This window comes from Chlorocebus sabaeus, chromosome 9 (assembly GCF_047675955.1).
Source record: "Chlorocebus sabaeus isolate Y175 chromosome 9, mChlSab1.0.hap1, whole genome shotgun sequence".
NCBI classification, from domain to species: domain Eukaryota; kingdom Metazoa; phylum Chordata; class Mammalia; order Primates; family Cercopithecidae; genus Chlorocebus; species Chlorocebus sabaeus.
Window position 1 is genome coordinate 96,015,078 of NC_132912.1, and position 18,271 is coordinate 96,033,348.

General features: G+C 44.7%; 1 protein-coding gene across 2 annotated transcripts in view; it reads right to left on the reverse strand.

Annotated features, from left to right (window-relative positions):
* Positions 1-17,448: 17,448 nt before the first annotated feature.
* The window catches only part of MYOF (myoferlin), a 171,805-nt gene continuing 170,982 nt past the window's right edge, over positions 17,449-18,271 (reverse strand). For both annotated transcript variants that reach the window (XM_038009266.2, XM_007963586.3), the window contains one exon: positions 17,449-18,014. In XM_038009266.2, the coding sequence (XP_037865194.2) occupies positions 17,976-18,014 (39 nt within the window). In that variant the 3' untranslated portion in view covers positions 17,449-17,975. The remainder of the gene's footprint in view (positions 18,015-18,271) is intronic.

Below are 18,271 nucleotides of genomic sequence, written 5' to 3' on the forward strand. Positions count from 1 at the left end.
GTGATCTGCCCGCGTCAGCCTCCCAAAGTGCTGGAATTACAGGCGTGAGCCACCGCGCCTGGCCAATTCTGTCAATTTCTATCCCTTCAAGTTCCCTGCCACTCCTGTCCGTGTATACAGCAGAGCCAATGTGGACATCCCGTCAAACGGTCTGTTTTCCTTTTTAACCTTCAATCCTGTATTATGACAGTCTGCAGGCTTGTAATTTTTCGTTGCATGAGAGACTCCTTCCCGTGATCTACCACTGTTTGATTTGCAACTGGCAAACCCACTGTTTGATTTGCGACTGAGCAGGCCCCTCTGTTTTTTTCCGTTGCAGGATAACTGGGATGTGGTGGGCTTTTAGTACGTGTTGAAGGAATGAAGGGGCGAATGAATGAATGCGTGGGTTCCAGTGTTTCCCAAGGCCAGAGCGTTTTTGTCTGTCTAGTCATAGATTTCCATAGCATTCCAGAAGGAAGGGCATCGTTTAGATGCGGTGCTGGTCGCCTTCCACTCAAAATATGTCCCAGAGATGCCTGTCTGGGGTGGGGTTCCGTGGAATGCAGACTGAATGGAATGCCTTTTAGGCCCAGTGAGAACCTGAGGCCACTGCTGCCATCTTGTGGACAGTATTTGAAACATAGGAGACGTGATTGCCCTTTCTCCCAAAGAAACCTTGGCGGATTCTATTATATGATGGAATATTCTCCTTAGCAGTGTATTAGGCCAAGTTACCAGACCCATCCTTAACCTATTTCTATTCCTCTGTTGAAATAATAACAACAACAACAACAACAACTGCCATTTACTGAGTTTTAGGCACTGTGCTAGTAAGAGAACCAGGATTTGACCTCATCCCATCTACTCGGGACCCAACTTTTGGTCATTTCCCCACACGCTCTCATTTTTTGAGTTCTTTCTCTTCTTTCCCTTCCAACTCTCTACGGTGATTGTGTATCAGTCCCTGTACTCACATCTTGTCTCAATGATTTGCTTATGTGTTTGCCTTTCCAACAAGACAGTGACCACCTTGAGGACTGGTCAGAGCTGTTGAGTACAGGGATTTTATCGACCTCTGTGCACCAATTATGTACCAGGCCCTGTGCTAGATTAGGAGTGCGTGAACACATGTCAAACTGGACTGTAGGCCTTCCCAGTGTATATGTGCAGGGTGGGTGTGTGCAAAGCCATGGGAGAGATGTGGAGTGTGTTTCTGGAATATATTGTAATTGAAGATGGACAAAGGCAGTGGTGGAGGGATTGGTAATTTAACTAGTTATTTACAACCTCATTTTTATATAAACTGGCCTCCCCAGCACTGCTCAGGAGAACCTTAACCATTATTATTATTATTATTTTTGAGACAGAGTTTCACTCTTGTTACCCAAGCTGGACTGCAATGGCGTGATCTCAGCTCACTACAGTCTCCACATCCTGGGTTCAAGCGATTCTTCTACCTCAGCCTCCTGAGTAGCTGGGATCACAGGCGTGTGCCACCACGCCCAGCTAAATTTTGTATTTTTAGTAGGAATGGGGTTTCACCATGTTAACCAGGCTGGTCTGGAACTGCTGACCTCAGGTGATCCACCCGCCTCGGCCTCCCAGAGTGCTGGAATTACAGGCATGAGCCACCACACCCAGCCAACCATTATTGAATTTATATGTACAAATGTTCCTTTGCTACTTACCATGGAGCACTTGACATAGAGTCACTTGTATGCGAAGCAATTTACTTGCAGCTGGGGATGTAGAGGGAGAAGAAATAGCCTCTCTCTTTGAGACTCTCCGGGATGGAAGGGGACACAAAGTGAATATCACATATGCCATATAGCCTCTATTTTAAGTTGGACTGCCCCCAACATGTCCTCTGTGTTGGATGAAGAAAACACAGGCAGTTTTCATTTGAGGCAGTACTAGACAGAGTCAAAGCTGATTAAAAGATTGTGAAATGGAATGCAAGAATTAGAATAAATGTATACATTAAAGCAAGACTTTCAGAAAGCTTTAAACCTACAGGCAAAACCTAAAAGGTTTTTAGTCAATTTTCCTTTGTATTGGGCTATTTGGGTAAAAGTTCACCAAGGGCTCATATGTCATGCCAGTATATAAAGCAATGTCACACAGAGTGACTGGACTCAGGGCAGCCATCTTTTCTCCTTTATTCAAGACCTGAGTATGGCACACTCATCACTGGTCAGGCACAAGGCCAGGTGCTTCCGGGACAGGGAAAGAAAAGGACAAAGTCTCTACTCCTGTTGGGGGCTGGCAAGTTTCCCGGCTTTAAGTACCAGCATCACCAGTACCACCTGTACTATACCAGTAACAACATCTATAGGGGCTAAAGACAAAATGAAGAGACAGGAGATACAGAGTGGAAAGCAGTGAGTGAGAAAGCAGCAGAGGGAGGAGAGGGCGGGCGAAGAAGAGCAGAGTGAGGAGATGGATTCTAGAGGAGGTGGCAGAGGTGACTCGGAGGCCTTGGAGGAGGCCTGGACTCAGCTTAAACGAGAAGTGTCCTCTTTGGGCCCTTCTAAAATGCCTGGCAGCAACCAGTGTCCCACGACTGTCCCCAGCAGGCTGCAAAGTTACTATCCTTTGTGACTGCGAGGAGGTCTGATTGCTGGACCTGCATGGTGTGTGTCCCCAGCACCGGCATGTTTGTTCTGTTGTCGGGAGTGTTACAGAGAAAGCAGTCTCACTGGTATTCACATTTTTCCGTCATCTTTCTGTCTGAATGTGCCAGCCTTCCAGACAGAGGAGTTTGGCTTGTGACCCGGTTGGGAGTGAGAAAAGGGCATGAATGATGGCCCCCTCATGTGAGGGAAAGCTTCTGAAACAGGCATGCCTGCAGGAACCTGAGCGAGTATGTGCATGTGGCACTGGCATGGACCCACTTCTGCGCAGAGGTGGCGTGGCTTCCACCCAGGTGTGACCTCTGGATGCCATCCCCACCTGCATGCTGGGCTCACAGAGATGTCCCCCGGCAGCAGCAAACGGCCTGGAGGCCCGTCCTCCCTGAGAGCAGAGCTTTGATCTTTTCACCATCAGGCTCATTATCAAATGTCTCGGGGAAAAGAAAAATATTTGGGAAAGAATTTAAAAGCTGTACTCTTTGAAATAGGTATGAATGCCAGCCATCTCAGCATAGTTCTTCAAAGCATTGTGCTTTTGTAGTATGCTGTGACTTTTATTAAAAGCTGTTATGGGAAACATTTGTGCCCTCTACAAATATACAAAGAAGAACAAGGCCGGGCACGGTGGCTCACGCCTGTAATCCCAGCACTTTGGGAGGCCAAGGCAGGTGGATCACCTGAGGTCAGGAGTTCAAGATCAGCCTGGTCAATGTGGTGAAACCCCATCTCTACTTAAAATACAAAAATTAGCTGGGCAGGGTGATGGGTGCCTGTAATCCCAGCTACTTGGGAGGCTGAGGTGGGAGAATTGCTTGAACCTGGGAGGGGGAGGTTGCAGTGAGCCAAGATCATGTCACTGCACTCCAGCCTGAGTGACAGAGTAAGACTGTCTCAAAATAAAATAAAAATAAAAATAAGAACAACAGTTAATATTAATGGGGACTTCACAAATGTGGGAACTGCACTAAGATCCTGATGAGCCATTTCTGTCACCTTTTGGTATAATAACTGTTTTTTCTGAAGGCCTGTATGTTTTTACTATGAACCCTAAAATCTGAGACAGGTCTCAGTCAATTTAGGAAGTTGATTTTGCCAAAGTTAAGGATGCGTGCCCATGACACAGCCTCAGGAGGTCCTGACGACATGTGCCCAAGGTGGTCGGGGCACAGCTTGGTTTTATCCATTTTAGGGAGACATGAGACATCCATCAATATATGTAAGATGAGCACTGTTTCCATTCAGAAAGGCAGGACAACTCAAAGTGGGAAGGGCCAGATCATAGGGAGGTAAGAGATTGGCAAAATAAACTTTCTAAACAGACTGAGACCTGTCTCAGATATCTGGGGCTCACAAGACAAAGGTTGCACTCTTTTGAGTTTCTAATGAGACTTTTCAAAGGAGGCAGCCAGATACGCATTTATCTCAGTGAGCAGAAGGATGACTTTGAGTTCTGAGTTCTGTCTGTCCTTTGTCCACAACAAATTTCCTTGTGACGGAGGGATGTAGCTTTTCTTATCTTAGCAGGTATCTTTTTTTTTTTTTTTTCCTTGATGGAGTCTAACTCTCTTGCCCAGGCTGGAGTGCAGTGGCGTGATCTTGGCTCACTGCAACCTTCACCTCCCCGGTTCAAGTGATTCTCCAGCCTCAGCCCCCCGAGTAGCAGGTGCCCGCCACCATGTTTGGCTAATTTTTTGTATTTTTAGTAGAGACGGGGTTTCATCATGTTGGCCAGGCTGGTCTCAAACTCCTGGCCTTAAGTGATCCACCCGCTTGGGCCTCCCAAAGTGCTGGGATTATAGGCATGAGCCCACTGTGCCCGGCCTTTAGTAAGTATCTTTTTTAGGAATAGAACAGGTGGCAAGTTTGCCTCAAGCAGTTCTCAGCTTGACTTTTCCCTTTGGCTTAGTGATTTTGGGGTCCCAAGATTTATCTTCCTTTCATATTACCAACCAGTTAAGAACAGCCAGAGGATAAATATTCCCCTCATGGACATTCCAAGTCACGTTTTTTATTTTTATTTATTTATTTTTTTTTTTTTGAGATGGAGTCTGGCTCTGTCACCCAGGCTGGAGTGCAGTGGTGTGATCTCAGCTCACTGCAAGCTCCGGCTCCTGGGTTCACGCCATTCTCCTGCCTCAGCCTCCCAAGTAGCTGGGACTACAGGCGCCGGCCACCACGCCTGGCTAATTTTTTGTGTTTTTAGTAGAAACAGAGTTTCACCATGTTAGCCAGGCTGGTCTCAATCTCCCGACCTCGTGATCCGCCCGCCTCGGCCTCCCAAAGTGCTGGGATTACAGGTGTGAGCCACTGTGCCCGGCCACTTTTTAAACCCAAATCAGAGCAGTACATTGCCTCTTAGAACATTTGCTTTTCTTCTTATACCTTTATTTTAATCTTGTGGCAATTCTATTTTGCTGCTTGATTCTACTTTTTGTCATTTTTTGTGAGTTAACTCAAAGTGCCCACTCCTCTTTTTAAAAGAAATATGAAGAAGTTTAATTTGAAAATTGATGAGGCTTCAAGACAGACTTATAGATCTTAGCGTACTGGATGGGGACTTGCTCAGCGTACTTGAAGCATATTGAGGATTCTTTAGTAGAATTCACATTTTTCAAGAGCAGAGAGTCTTTAGAAAGAGCATGTACTCCACCTCTCCAGACCCAGAGGGGAGACTACTGTCCCCACAGGAGGTCCTCAAAGCAGACTTATGGCAGGCCCCTTTTTCCCCATTGCTCTTGGGGGCCAGCAATCAAGGTGGAGAAAGGCACCCCATGGAGATGGAGAGTGGCTAAGGAATGGCCATTAATTCCAGCTGGAACCTTCTCAAGACTCTACTTGTGGCAGGGTATAAATTGACTCAATTTCAGGAAGCAATTGGCAATGTATCTCAAGGGCATTAAATATGCTCGTGCCCTTTGACTCAGGAATTTCCCTTTGACTCAGGAATGAATGAGAAATTCATTTGCCCATTCAATGATGCTGCTCTGTCTCATGCACAAGGTTGGGTGAACAAGACAAACATTGTCCCTGCCCTTATACTGTTAGCAGTTTAATAGATCTAGACACCCCAAAATACAGGCAAAGATCTTTGTCCATGGATGTTTAAAGCAGCATTGTAAATAGCAAAGAATTCGAAATAATGTATATTGTTATATATATCCTCAATGATAGGAGATTAAATTATAGTAGATCCATGTGATGGAATTTTAAATGACCATTATAAATTAGGTTTTAAAATTCATTATGTGTGGAGAATGTTTATGAAATAAATATGTATATGCATTTTTTTGAGACAGTCTCGCTCTGTTGCCCAGGCGGAAGTGCAGTGGCGCAATCTCAGCTCACCACAACCTCTGCCTCCCAGGTTCAAGCGATTCTGCTGCCTCATCCTCCCTAGTAGCTGGGACTACAGGCATGCACCACCATGCCTGGCTAATTTTTGTATTTTTAGTAGAGATAGGTTTCACTATGTTGGCCAGGCTGGCCTCAAACTCCTGACATCGTGATCCACCTCGGCCTCCCAGAGTGCTGGGATTACAGGCGTGAGCCACTGTGCCTGACCTGTGAAATACAATTTTAACAGAGGGAAGAAAAGCAAGATATAAAACTGGAGAGTTGGCTAGGCATGGTGTGGCTCATGCTGGTAATCCCAGCACTTTGGGAGACTGAGGTAGTTGGATCACTTGAGCCCAGGAGTTCGAGACCAGTCTGGGCAACAGGACAAAACTCCTTTTCTACAAAACAAAAACAAAAATTAGCCAGACACGGTGGTGCGTGCTTGTAGTCCCAGCTACTTGGGGGGCTGAGGTGGGAGCATCATCTGAACCTGGGGAGGTCAAGGCTGCAGTGAGCCGTGATTGCGTCACTGCACTCCAGCCTGGGCAACAGAGCAAGCTCCTGTCACAAAAACAAACAAACAAACAAACAAAAGGCCTTGAAGAATCATGAAGGCAAGGCCAGGGAAGTTCTGGAGGTGGGATCCCAATTGTATGTCTTTAAAAAGGGCAAGAGTAGAAGGAAACACCACAAAATAATGTTAACAGTAGTTATCTCACGATAGTGAGATTATGGATTTTCAATGTTCTTTTTTATGCTTTTTCCCAATAAAGTGTCTGCAGTGAATATAAATGAATTTTAAAAATTTTAAAGAAAAACTTTTTTTTTTTTTTAAATGGAGTCTTGCTCTGTCACCCAGGCTGGAGTGCAGTGGTGCGATCTGGGCTCACTGCAAGCTCTACCCCCGAGGTTCACACCATTCTCCTGCCTCAGCCTCCTGAGCAGCTGGGACTACAGGCGCCCGCCACCATGCCCAGTTAATTTTTTGTATTTTTTTAGTAGAGACGGGGTTTCACCATGTTGCCAGGATGGTCTCAATCTCCTGACCTTGTGATCCTCCCACCTCAGCCTCCCAAAGTGCTGGGATTACAGGTGTGAGCCACTGTGCCCGGCCAGAAAAAATATTTCTAGGAGTTATGTTTGGGGCTTCTATGCTGTGGATGTAAAGGAAGAATTATCCCTTAGATTCCCCCAGCTGCAACATTCCTTCTAGGCCAAGCTTGTGTAACTTGCGGCCTGGAGGCCACATGCGGCCCAGGACGGCTTTGAATACGGCCCAACACAAATTCGTAAACTTTCTTAAAATGTTATGAGAGGTGTTTTGGTTTGTTTGTTTGTTTTTTAATCTCATCAGCTATTGTTAGTGTTAATGTATTTTATGTGTGGCCCAAGACAGTTCTTCTAGCGTGAACCAGGGAAGCCAAAAGATTAGATACCTGTGGTTTAGGGTTTATTCGTTTGTAATGTGTAGCTACAGTGCACTCACATTCACCACTTTATGGTGTTTTATTAAATGACTATACCTCAATTTATTATCCAATCTACAGTTAATGGAAAACATGAGAGTTTCTCCAATGTTCTGCAGTTTCAAACATTTAAAAATTTTTCTTCAGGTGCACTGTGTTAATATCTCTTTAGGGTACAAATCTAAGAGTAGCATTGCTGGGTCACAGAGCAGGGACTGTTACCTTTAGTAGATAATGACAAATTGGTTTTCGCTGTGGTTTTACCTGTTTAAACAGGTAAAAATATATGTATGTATAAAAATATATGTTGTTGCACAGCCCTCTTGAGTCCTTGATATCAGACTTTTAAATTTTTTGCCAGTTTGGAGGATGTGAAATGATAGTTCATTGTGGTTTTAATTTGCATTTTCCTCCTTTTTAAACAAATTGAGCATTGCCATATTGGCCATGTGAGTTTTCATTGCTGAGAGGAGCCTGTTTAGGAGATGCTGTTTGTATGTCCCTGGAATGCTGGGGTCGTGGCTGACTTGGAGCAGCTGGGGAGGGTGAGGAGGGTCCAGGAAGGAGGGAGGTGCTGTCCTGAAGTCCAGTGTGGAGCCATGAGGAGCAGCGGCCTGGCCACAGTGGCAGAGACAGGTAGAGTGCTGCCCAGCCGGGGAACTTCTGGTTGATTCTCTATCTTGGTTAGAGGAGAGCCTACTCTGGTTACTTTGATAACAAAATTCACCCACGTCCCACCCTCCGCATCCTGAGGAGCTGGGCAGCAAATGTCCATGGAGCGAGGCAGGGACTGGGGGTGACTGGCAGGCACGTGACTCCAGCCAATTTCTGCATGGTGAGATGCTGGCAGACTTTTCAATGTGTCGGGAAAAGCTCAAAATATCATCTGTCATGTGAAGTTTTCCAGCGGTTAAACATTGTCAGCTAGTTCAATAAAGGTGGTTTGGGCCAAATCAACTGTCTGTGGTGCTGGATGTCGCTGTCAAAAGGCTGAAAGTGACCCGAGCTTTGGTTGTGAGACAAGATTCACTCCTCAGACAATCAGCAAGTATTACCTGGCTCCTGAGGCCTGGGGACCTACTTTTGTGTAGGGAACAGGAGAAAAAATAGGCCCCTGACTTCATGGAGGCATCAGTCTGAGAGGATACTTCATGCTTTTAGCACTTTTGTGTGTGTGTGTGGTAAAACAGGCATGACTTAAAATTTACCACTTGTAGCTGTTCAGTTCACTGGCGTTAAGTGCATTCACGCTGTTGCGTGCCACAGAAACTCTTTTCATCTTACAAAATGGAAATTCTGTACTCATTAAACAATGACTCCTCATTCCTCCCCTTCACCCAGCCTCCTCTGGCAGCCACCATTCTACTTTTTGACTCTATAGATTTATTTATTTATTTATTTATTTATTTATTTATTTATTTTGAGACGGACTCTCGCTCTGTTGCTAGGCTGGAGCACAGTGGTGTGATCTTGGCTTACCACAACCTCCATCTCCCGGGTTCAAGCGATTCTCCTATTCTCCTGCCTCAGCCTTCCGTGTAGCTGGGATTACAGGCACGTACCACCACGCCCTGTTAATTTTTGTATTTTCAGTAGAGATGGGGGTTTCACCACGGTGGCCAGGCTGGTCTCGAACTCCTTACCTCAGGTGATCTGCCCGCCTGGGCCTCCCAAAGTGCTGGGATTACAGGCGTGAGGCACCGCACCTGGCCGTCTCTGTAAATTTGACTACTCTAGGACCTTCATTTAAGTGGAATCATACAACATTTGTCCTTTTGCATCTGGCTGATTTCACCTAACATAATGCCTTCAAGATTCACCCATGTTGTAGCATGGGACAGAATTTCTTTTCTTTTTAAACCGGAATAATATTCCATTGTATGTAGATACCACATTTGGTTTATCCATTCATCCATCAATGAACATCTTAGTCCGTTTAGGCTGCTCTTAGAGAATACCATAGACTAGGGGCTTATAAACAACAGACATTTATTTCTAACAGTTCTGGAGGTTGGGAAGTCTAAGCTCAAGGCTCTAGCAGATTCAGTGTCTGGTAAGAACTTGCTTCCTGGTTCACAGATGACCATCTTCTTGCTGTGTCTTTACATGGTGGAAGGGACAAGGGACCTTCTGTGAGTCTCTTTGATAAGGACACTAATCCCAGCCATGGGGCCCCTACCCTCATGACCTAAGCACCTCTCAAAGGTCTCACCTTGTAATGGTTCCATTACGAACCTTTGCCTTGGGGGTTCAGATTTCAACACAGGAATTTGGGTTAGGGCCACAAATATTCAGTCTATAGCAGATTGCTTCTACCTTTTGACTATTGTGAGTAATGCTGCTGTGAACATGGGTGTATAAAAATCTCTTCAAAGTCCCTGCTTTCAATTTCTCTTTTGGACATATACCTAGAAGTAGAATTGCTGGATCGTATGGTAACTCTATATTTAATTTTTTGAGGAATTGCCCTACTCTCCTAGCATTTTTTGTTTTAGAGACGAAGTCTCACTCTGTCACCCAGGCTGGAGCACAGTGGTGGGATCACAGCTCACTGCAGCCTCTGTCTCTCAGGCTCAAGCCATCCTCCCACCTCAGCCTTCCGAGTAGATGGGACTACAGGCATGCACCACCATCCCTGGCAATTTATTTTTTTTTTTTTGTAGTGACAGAGTCTCCCTATGTTGCCTAGGCTGGTCTTGAACTCCTGAGTTCAAGCAATCTTCCCTACACAGCCTCCCAAAGTGCTGGGATTACAGCCATGGGATTACACCATGCCTGGTCTTTCTTAATATTTTTTACCTGATTTCTTTAATTCTGATTGTGCAGTTAGAACTTGAGGGAAAATCAGCCTCATTTTGGACAGTGTTGATTTATTTCTTTTCTAAGGCCACACTGCAAGAGCAGAATGGCTGTTCCCTTCCAGCCTCTATCTATTTGGCTGTTCTCGTCCAGTAATGATGGCAATTAGAAATGATGATTGGGGGCCGGGCACGGTGGCTCAAGCCTGTAATCCCAGCACTTTGGGAGGCCGAGACAGGCGGATCACGAGGTCAGGAGATTGAGACCATCCTGGCTAACACGGTGAAACCCCGTCTCTACTAAAAAATGCAAAAAAAAAAAAACAAAAAAAACTAGCCGGGCACGGTGGCGGGCGCCCGTAGTCCCAGCTACTCGGGAGGCTAAGGCAGGAGAATGGCGTAAACTTGGGAGGCGGAGCTTGCAGTGAGCTGAGATCCGGCCACTGCACTCCAGCCGGAGCGACAGAGCCAGACTCCATCCCCCACCCCCAAAAAAAAAAAAAAAAAAGAAATGATGATTGGGATGATAAAATACGTTGAGGTCTTACTTTGTCTCAACCATGATTTGAAACACTTTAACATATTGTAAATCATTTTATCTTCACAATCATTCTATGGAGATTGTTGCCCTAATTTTACAGATGAAGAAACTGAGTCACAGAGAAGCAGACCCATAAAATGATGCTGGGGTGGACAAGATCATTTCATTTAATGCTTACTTTCACCAATGAGGGAAAGGAGCCCCTGAGGGGAGATGCCTCACATCGTAAACCAAGCTGGGGTGAACTTGCAGGCTTCCAGACGTCTGGAATCCCCTGGCCCCATGCTCTTGCTGCCTCTAAGACAGGATTCTATTCATTTATTTTGTTTATCCCAGTGACCCAGGCAAAACCTCATCTGAGAGGCTTCCGTGCTGTGTCTGAATCCAGCTGGATCTTCCTGGTCGTCGTCCTGATCATTACTGGGGCAGGACTGAGCTGAAATATGATGGGGGAGGATTACAGGTTTGGCTCTAGGATTTTGTGAAAACACATGGAAGTAGCATATTAATATTAGTCAAGGACTGAAAGAGCTTTTTAAGAACTTGAGATAAATTTTAGCAAAATCAAGTTGCCCCGAGAAACATTCAATGTACTGTGAGAGAGTTGCTAAAAAAAATTACATTTTTCCCCCTTGTTCAGTTTATTTAAATAGTAAAAACCTGGAGTCTGCATTTCTTGTAAACTTGCACCCCTGAAATTATGAGTCAGACCCTACATATGGTGGGCCTGTGTTTTTCATTATGTTCCCTTACTCGTTAGGGTTTGCAGTTAGTCCGTGTTACACGTTTCCTTCGTGTTTTTCTTGAACTTCATGAACTCTGGCATTTCATTTCATGGATGTATATCCAAGGGAAAAGTAGCCTTCCTTTGATCTTCCTCAGGACCCCATTATGTTTAACCTAAGAAAGATTAGGGAGTTTTCATTCAACGCTGAACAAACACAAAATTCAGCTGCAAAAATGGCGGGTGCTTAATCTATTTACAACATCAACTCCATTATGAACTAATTCCACAGCAAGCCGACTTTGAAAAGAATTCTTCTGAATGAATTCCCATCTGCCTTTGGAGGCTGGATACATATGGTCTCGAGTACTAAATGTATTAGCCTCACAAAGGAATCTATTTAGCACAAAATATGTACACCGTACAGGGTGTTCAAACTTTGAGATCACCGTGGCTGTTGGTTCCCTAGATGGGAGTCGAGTTGCTCTTTGTGTCCTCTCTGTCTCCCCAAACAGAATGGGCAATTTCTGGAAAGTTCCCTCACCTTCTAGTTGCGTTTGTCACAACATCTGCTTCACGGTGGTGAAACAAGTCAGCTCTGGTCCTTGGACAAACAATCCTGTGAGCTGGGGTGAGCTTGGAGGGGCAGAGAGCTGCCACTTGGCCAGCTCTTGGACGCCAGACAGCTCAGCTTCCCTCTGCCTGTTTGGGGTTTCCCAAATGGGTTTTCGAATCTGTCCATCTTTTAAATAGCCCTTTAACGCAACATGCAGGTCTAATTGTGACATATATTTTTTTTTTTCTAGCCTTAAAACGAGAAAGGAAGAACAAAACAAAATCAAGTGTTAGCCTGTCAGGATTTTCAGTTCCCTGTCATCTCATGACATTGATGGAGATTTATTTTCCTAATGAAGGCTCCAGCGTTAATGGTGGTACTTGCTAGAATCAGTTAGGACTAAGTGTTATTTAATTCACAGTGAAGTGACAATCTGACTGGACTGTGATTAGTTCCAGCTTTTAGCTATCATTTATAGGTCACCAGGCGGCTAACAACCTCAATTGAGAGACCATTATCTTTTGACAAGATGAAACTTTTCTTCTGGTGGATAGGAGGGGAGAGAGAGGAGTTCTACCGAGAAAGCCCAGCTCATTGCTCTCCATGGGAATAACTTCATTCCTACTAGAGCTTTGCGCTACTTACTCAAAGGTTCCACGCTACAGTCACACACTGTTTAAGACCAGGATATGTTAGGAGAAATGTTTTATTAGGTGATTTTGTTATTGTGTCAACATCATAGAAGGTATTTACGCAAACCTGGATGATACAGCCTGCACACACCTAGGCTCTATGGTACAGCCTATTGCTCGTAGACTACAAACCTGTCCAGCATGTTACTCTACTAAATGCTGCAGATAATGTAATATAATGGTAGGTATTTGTGTATCTAAACATCGTAATATAGAAAAGGTACTCTAAAAACATGGGATTATACACCTACATTTCAGGCATCAGGGTGAGACCTTCTCTCCAAAAAAATATGATGTTATAATCTTATGGGATCACTATTACATCATCCAGTCTGCCACTGACCAAAATGGCACAAGACTACCGTAGATTTTGGTTAGGTATCGTGAAGTCAAAGAAGGAAAAGACTTTCCTCATAGCCCCTCGTTTATCCACTCTGCAACTGTTCCTTGAGGGAGTCATTGCAGGAGAGTGTATGGGTAGGGTTCCCTGGTACGAAGGCTATTATTCAGCCTGCACATACTGGTATGGCTGTTGTGGCTTTTTGTTTGTTTGTTTTTGTTTTTAAATAGCATGTATCCACCATGATGGGTTGCGCATCTCTTCTGATTGGTTGGTGCCAGTGCCATACTGATTGTTAAAAATTCCAGATAACACCCTTGCCCGGAGCATTCTTTTGTGAAGCCTACTTTTTCTGCAAGAAAATGCCGTTTTCAGTTAAACTCCCTTTCATCGTTAGAGTGTCTCGTTTATTAGATAAAAGCTGTAGACTCTTAGTTAAGGTCTAAGCAAGATGACATGACGTTGTTAGAAAGTAGTAGTTTGGGTGTAGGTATAATATGATTTGAAAAAATTGGGAGGTTATATGTGCTTTGGGGCCTGGACCCAGAAGAGCTGGCTGCTCTTGAGGGCTATGGCAATACTCAGTCGGCCTCCTAAGACAGAGGTCTACAGGGGGAGCCTGAATCGCAAATAGGAATTATACCCTCAGTTCCACTGGAACAGTGCAATCGTTCCTGCTACCACCCCACACACAGCAACCTGCACCATGCTGCTTAGAGTGGCAAGAGCTGACCTCTTCCTACCCCCTGAAACTGGGATCTTCCTCCTTTCCTTCTGGGTCTTGAGAAAGTACTTACATCTCATCGTGCTTTTGCTCCCCTTCTATATGTGAGTCTGTGTTTTCTGTATAAAAGTCCCAGGGTTAAAACGAAAAGAACCTTTTTTTAGTCCTACTTTGGAACCAGAACATCTGACTTTAACCAGTCGAATGCAACGCCTAAAGCTTCCTGCTGGGCATTGGAAGTTGTGAAGGCACTTTACACACATACTGCCATTCAACCCTCACCTCAATCCAGTGAGACAGGATTATTTCTCCCAAGTCCTGGATGAGGCTGAGGCAAGACCCAGGATGCAAACCCAGGCCTGCTGCTTCATGGGACAGCTCTTACAGGCGCTACCTCTGCTCTAAAGGGGCTTACAGTCGGTTGGGAAGATGAACCATGCCCCTATAGCTGCAAGGTGAAACTAAATATCACAAAGTTTGTCAAACTTGAGGTCCTGGTTTTACCCCAAAAAAATTGTAAGGAACCTCCGGTGTTGATTTACATTCATAAATTATTTAAATATGCACAAATACAAACTTTGCATACATTTCTTATACTAGTAATTGGTGCATTTCCTTATATATATGCCCAAGTGCTTGGGTCTTTACTTTAAATTGATTTGTAATTATGCTCTTCAAAAATTTCCCATACGCTAACATTTTCCTATGCCAGTCACAAAATGTAGAAAATTGTTGTTCTGGGCCGGGCGCAGTGGCTCACACCTGTAATCCCAGCATTTGGGAGGCCGAGGCGGGCAGATCACCTGAGGTCAGGAGTTTGAGACCAGCCTGGCTAACATGGTGAAACCTCGTTTCTACTGAAAATACAAAAAATTAGCCAGGCATGGTGGTGTGCGCCTGTAATCCCAGCTACTTGGGAGGCTGAGGCAGGAGAATTGCTTGAACCCGGGAGGCGGACATTGCAGTGAGCCAGGGTTGCGCCATTGTACGACAGCTCGGGCAACAAGAGCAAAACTCCATCTCAAAAAAAATTGTTGTTCGTGTCTACGGCCATACCATCCTGAACATGCCCGCTCTTGTCTGAACTCAGAAGCTAAGCAGGGTCAGGTTAGTACTTGGATGGGAGAAAATTGTTTTCATTCTTGCACCAATATATGGGATTTCATTTTGTATTAAATGATTCCCCTATAAGTGGGCATTTAGGTTGTTTCTGATTTGTGCCATGACAAAGCACACTGTAACATACGTTTTTGCACATGAACCTTTGGCTGCCTTTCTGATTATTTCCTTGGAGTTAATAGTCAGGAGTGAAATTACTGGTTCCACGGGCATAAACAGTTTTAAAGTTTTTAACATACATATTTCTCCAGAAAGGTTGTACTAATTTTTCTACTTCTAAGATTGAATAATCACTTTGGGGTGCAAGAGGTGTCAAAGAGAAAGTGGCATTGGATGGCCGGGTGTGGTGGCTCACGCCTGTAATTCTAGCACTTCTGGGATGCCAAGGTAGGCAGATCACCTGAGGTAAGGAGTTCGAGATCAGCCTGGCCAACATGGTGAAACCCAGACTCTACTAAAAATACAAAAATTAGCCAGATGTGGTGTCAGGCTCCTGTAATCTCAGCTACTCAGGAGGCTGAAGCAGGAGAATCGTTTGAAACTGGGAGGCAGAGGTTGCAGTGAGCCGGGGTTGTGCTGCTGCACTCCAGCCTGGGTGACAGAGTGAGACTCTGTCTCAAAGAAAAAGAAAAAAGAAAGTAGCATTTGAACCAGAACATTGAGGGCAGGCAGGAGTTCCACCAGTGAAGGCAGGGTACCATTGAGAAAGGAGGGGACAAGGTATATGGGAGATGATGAGCATTCAAATTCAGCAGCGTTGGAGAATATCCTGTGTATTGCCTCTTAGTGATTTTGTGTATTGAATGCTAGGATTTGGGGCAGGCCATAAAGGGAATTAAAATATTCAAAACGTGAAACAACTTAGCGATAACACTGACACAATCACCGTTGCAGTTGAACTTTGTCTAAGCGTCTAAAAGCATTGTCATTATTGTACCATTTCTTACTCCCCTCAGCTCTATGTTGCCGTTTGAATAGAGCTGTTTACTGATCTTACCATGGTCTCTCATGTAACAGGACGGTTTTCTCACATGTTCTAGAACATGCTGTCTCTCACGTTGACATGGAGTCACACTGTGTTGCTGTCACTCATTACTTGACAATCTCAGCCGTATGTTTCTCTTGACAGACCTCCCACTGGTGGTATATACATTTATGGTTAAGAGAAGCTGGCAAGGCACAGTGGCTCACGCCTGGGGGCCAAGGTGGGCGGATCACCTGAGGTCAGGAGTTTGAGACCAGCCTTGCCAACATGCTGAAACCCCATCTTTACTAAAAATAGAAAAAAATTAGCTGGGCATGGTAGGTGGTGCCTGTAATCCCAGCTACTCGGGAGACGGAGACAGGAGAATCGCTTGAATCTGGGAGGTGGAGGTTGCAGTGAGCCAAGATCGCACCATTGCACTCCAGCCTGGGCAACAAGAGCAAAACTCCATTATATGAAAAAGAAGTTAAGACTGCCTTGGTTCAAGTTCCAGCTCTACCACTTATTGGTTACGTGGCTTTGGGCAAGTTCCTAAACCTCTTTGTGACTTACTTTCTTCAACTGTAAATGGGGTGATATGGTTTGGCTGTGTCCCCACCCAAATCTCATCGTGAATTGTGATCTGAATTGTAATCCCCACGTGTTGAGGGAGGGACCTGGTGGGAGGTAACTGGATCATGGGGATGGTTTCTCCCGTGCTGTTCTCATGATAGTGAGAGAGTTCTCACAAGAGCTGGTTGTTTGCTAAGTGTCTGGCGTCTGCCCTGTTTGCTCGCTCTCTCCTGCCACCTTGTGAAGAAGGTGCTTGCTTCTCCTTTGCCTTCCACCAGGATGGTAAGTTTCCTGAGGCCTCCCCAGCCATGCAGACCTGTGAGTCAATTAAACATCCTTTCTTTATAAAGTGCCTTGTCTCCGGTAGTACCTTTATAGCAGTGTGAAAACGGACTTACACATGGGGTTAAGAATGTTACCTACGTTTATAGGGCTTCCTTGTCCTTAAGTGAGTTAATACACATAAACCACTTAAAACAGTGCTGTGCACAGAGTAAGTCTCTTTAGTGTCAGCTTTTTCTTCTTTTTTTTTTTTGAGACAGAATTTCACTCTTGTTGCCCAGGCTGGAGTGCAATGGCGCAATCTCGGCTCACCACAACCTCCACCTCCCGGGTTCAAGCGATTCTCCTATTTCAGCCTCCCGAGCAGCTGGGATTATAGGCATGCACCACCATGCCCGGCTAATTTTGTATTTTTCGTAGAGACAGGGTTTCTCCATGTTGGTCAGGCTGGTCTTGAACTCCCAACCTCAGGTGATCTCCCCGCCTCGGCTTCCCAAAGTGCTGGGATTACAGGCGGTGAACCACTGTGCCAGGCCAAGTGTTAGTTTTTATTATTTATAATGTTATATTCAGTTTGACCAACTAGCTAAAATTGGGCAGGATATTTATAAAGGATATATGGCCCAGAGGTATGCCATGGCATTCTCTCCACTGCGACAAGGCCAGAAAAATGCCTCCTTCCCAACTTGACCCACAGCTACAACCAACAGCCAGGGGCAAAGGTGAACCATTTTTATTCAGTTTCATGACAGAGGTTAAATAGACTTTTATGACATCCATACAAAATATAACAATGGTTGTGGGCATAAATAAGAATTGTTCTAACTATTCTGATTTTATAATGCACAGCTCTTTTAGTTGATTACAAATATGAAGTATATCACCTCAAGATGCAGAGATTTTTGAATTCTATTTAGCAATTTCAAAAAACTGAATTCTAGAACCGAAGACACATAAAAAGATAATTGTTAAATGGAACCAGCCACCTGGAAAAATATTTTGAAAAATGTGATTTAAACTTTAGAAAATACAACTTTTAATACTTAAGAGATAACATGATGCAAATGTTGCTTGTTGACCTGACTTTCCAGGACTAAGACCCTCTGGGAATCAATGGGGCTCGGTGACGTGGCAAAACCTGCTACTGGGGTGTGGTCTCAGACACAAAATCACACTGGATGTTGGTCCACAGAGGCAGGATTCTCTCATTGCTGGATGACTCTTGAAATGAAGCCTTTGCTTTTGTTACGCATTTGGCTTTACAATCTTCATTGACAAATAGTTCTGGAAAGGAAACAAAAACAGTGGTAAAATATGTATATAATATATATGGTTTTCAGTTAGGGTTTCTCAATCTTGGCACTACTGACATTTCAAACCAGATGATTCTTGTTGGGGGAGTGTCCTGTGCCTTGTAGGATGTTCAGCAGCTGTCACTGGCCTCTACCCACCGAGTTAGCACCCCCTAAGTTGTTGCAACCGGAATGTCTCCAGACATTGCCAAATGTCCTCTTGGGGGTGGGGAGCAAAATCTCCCCTAA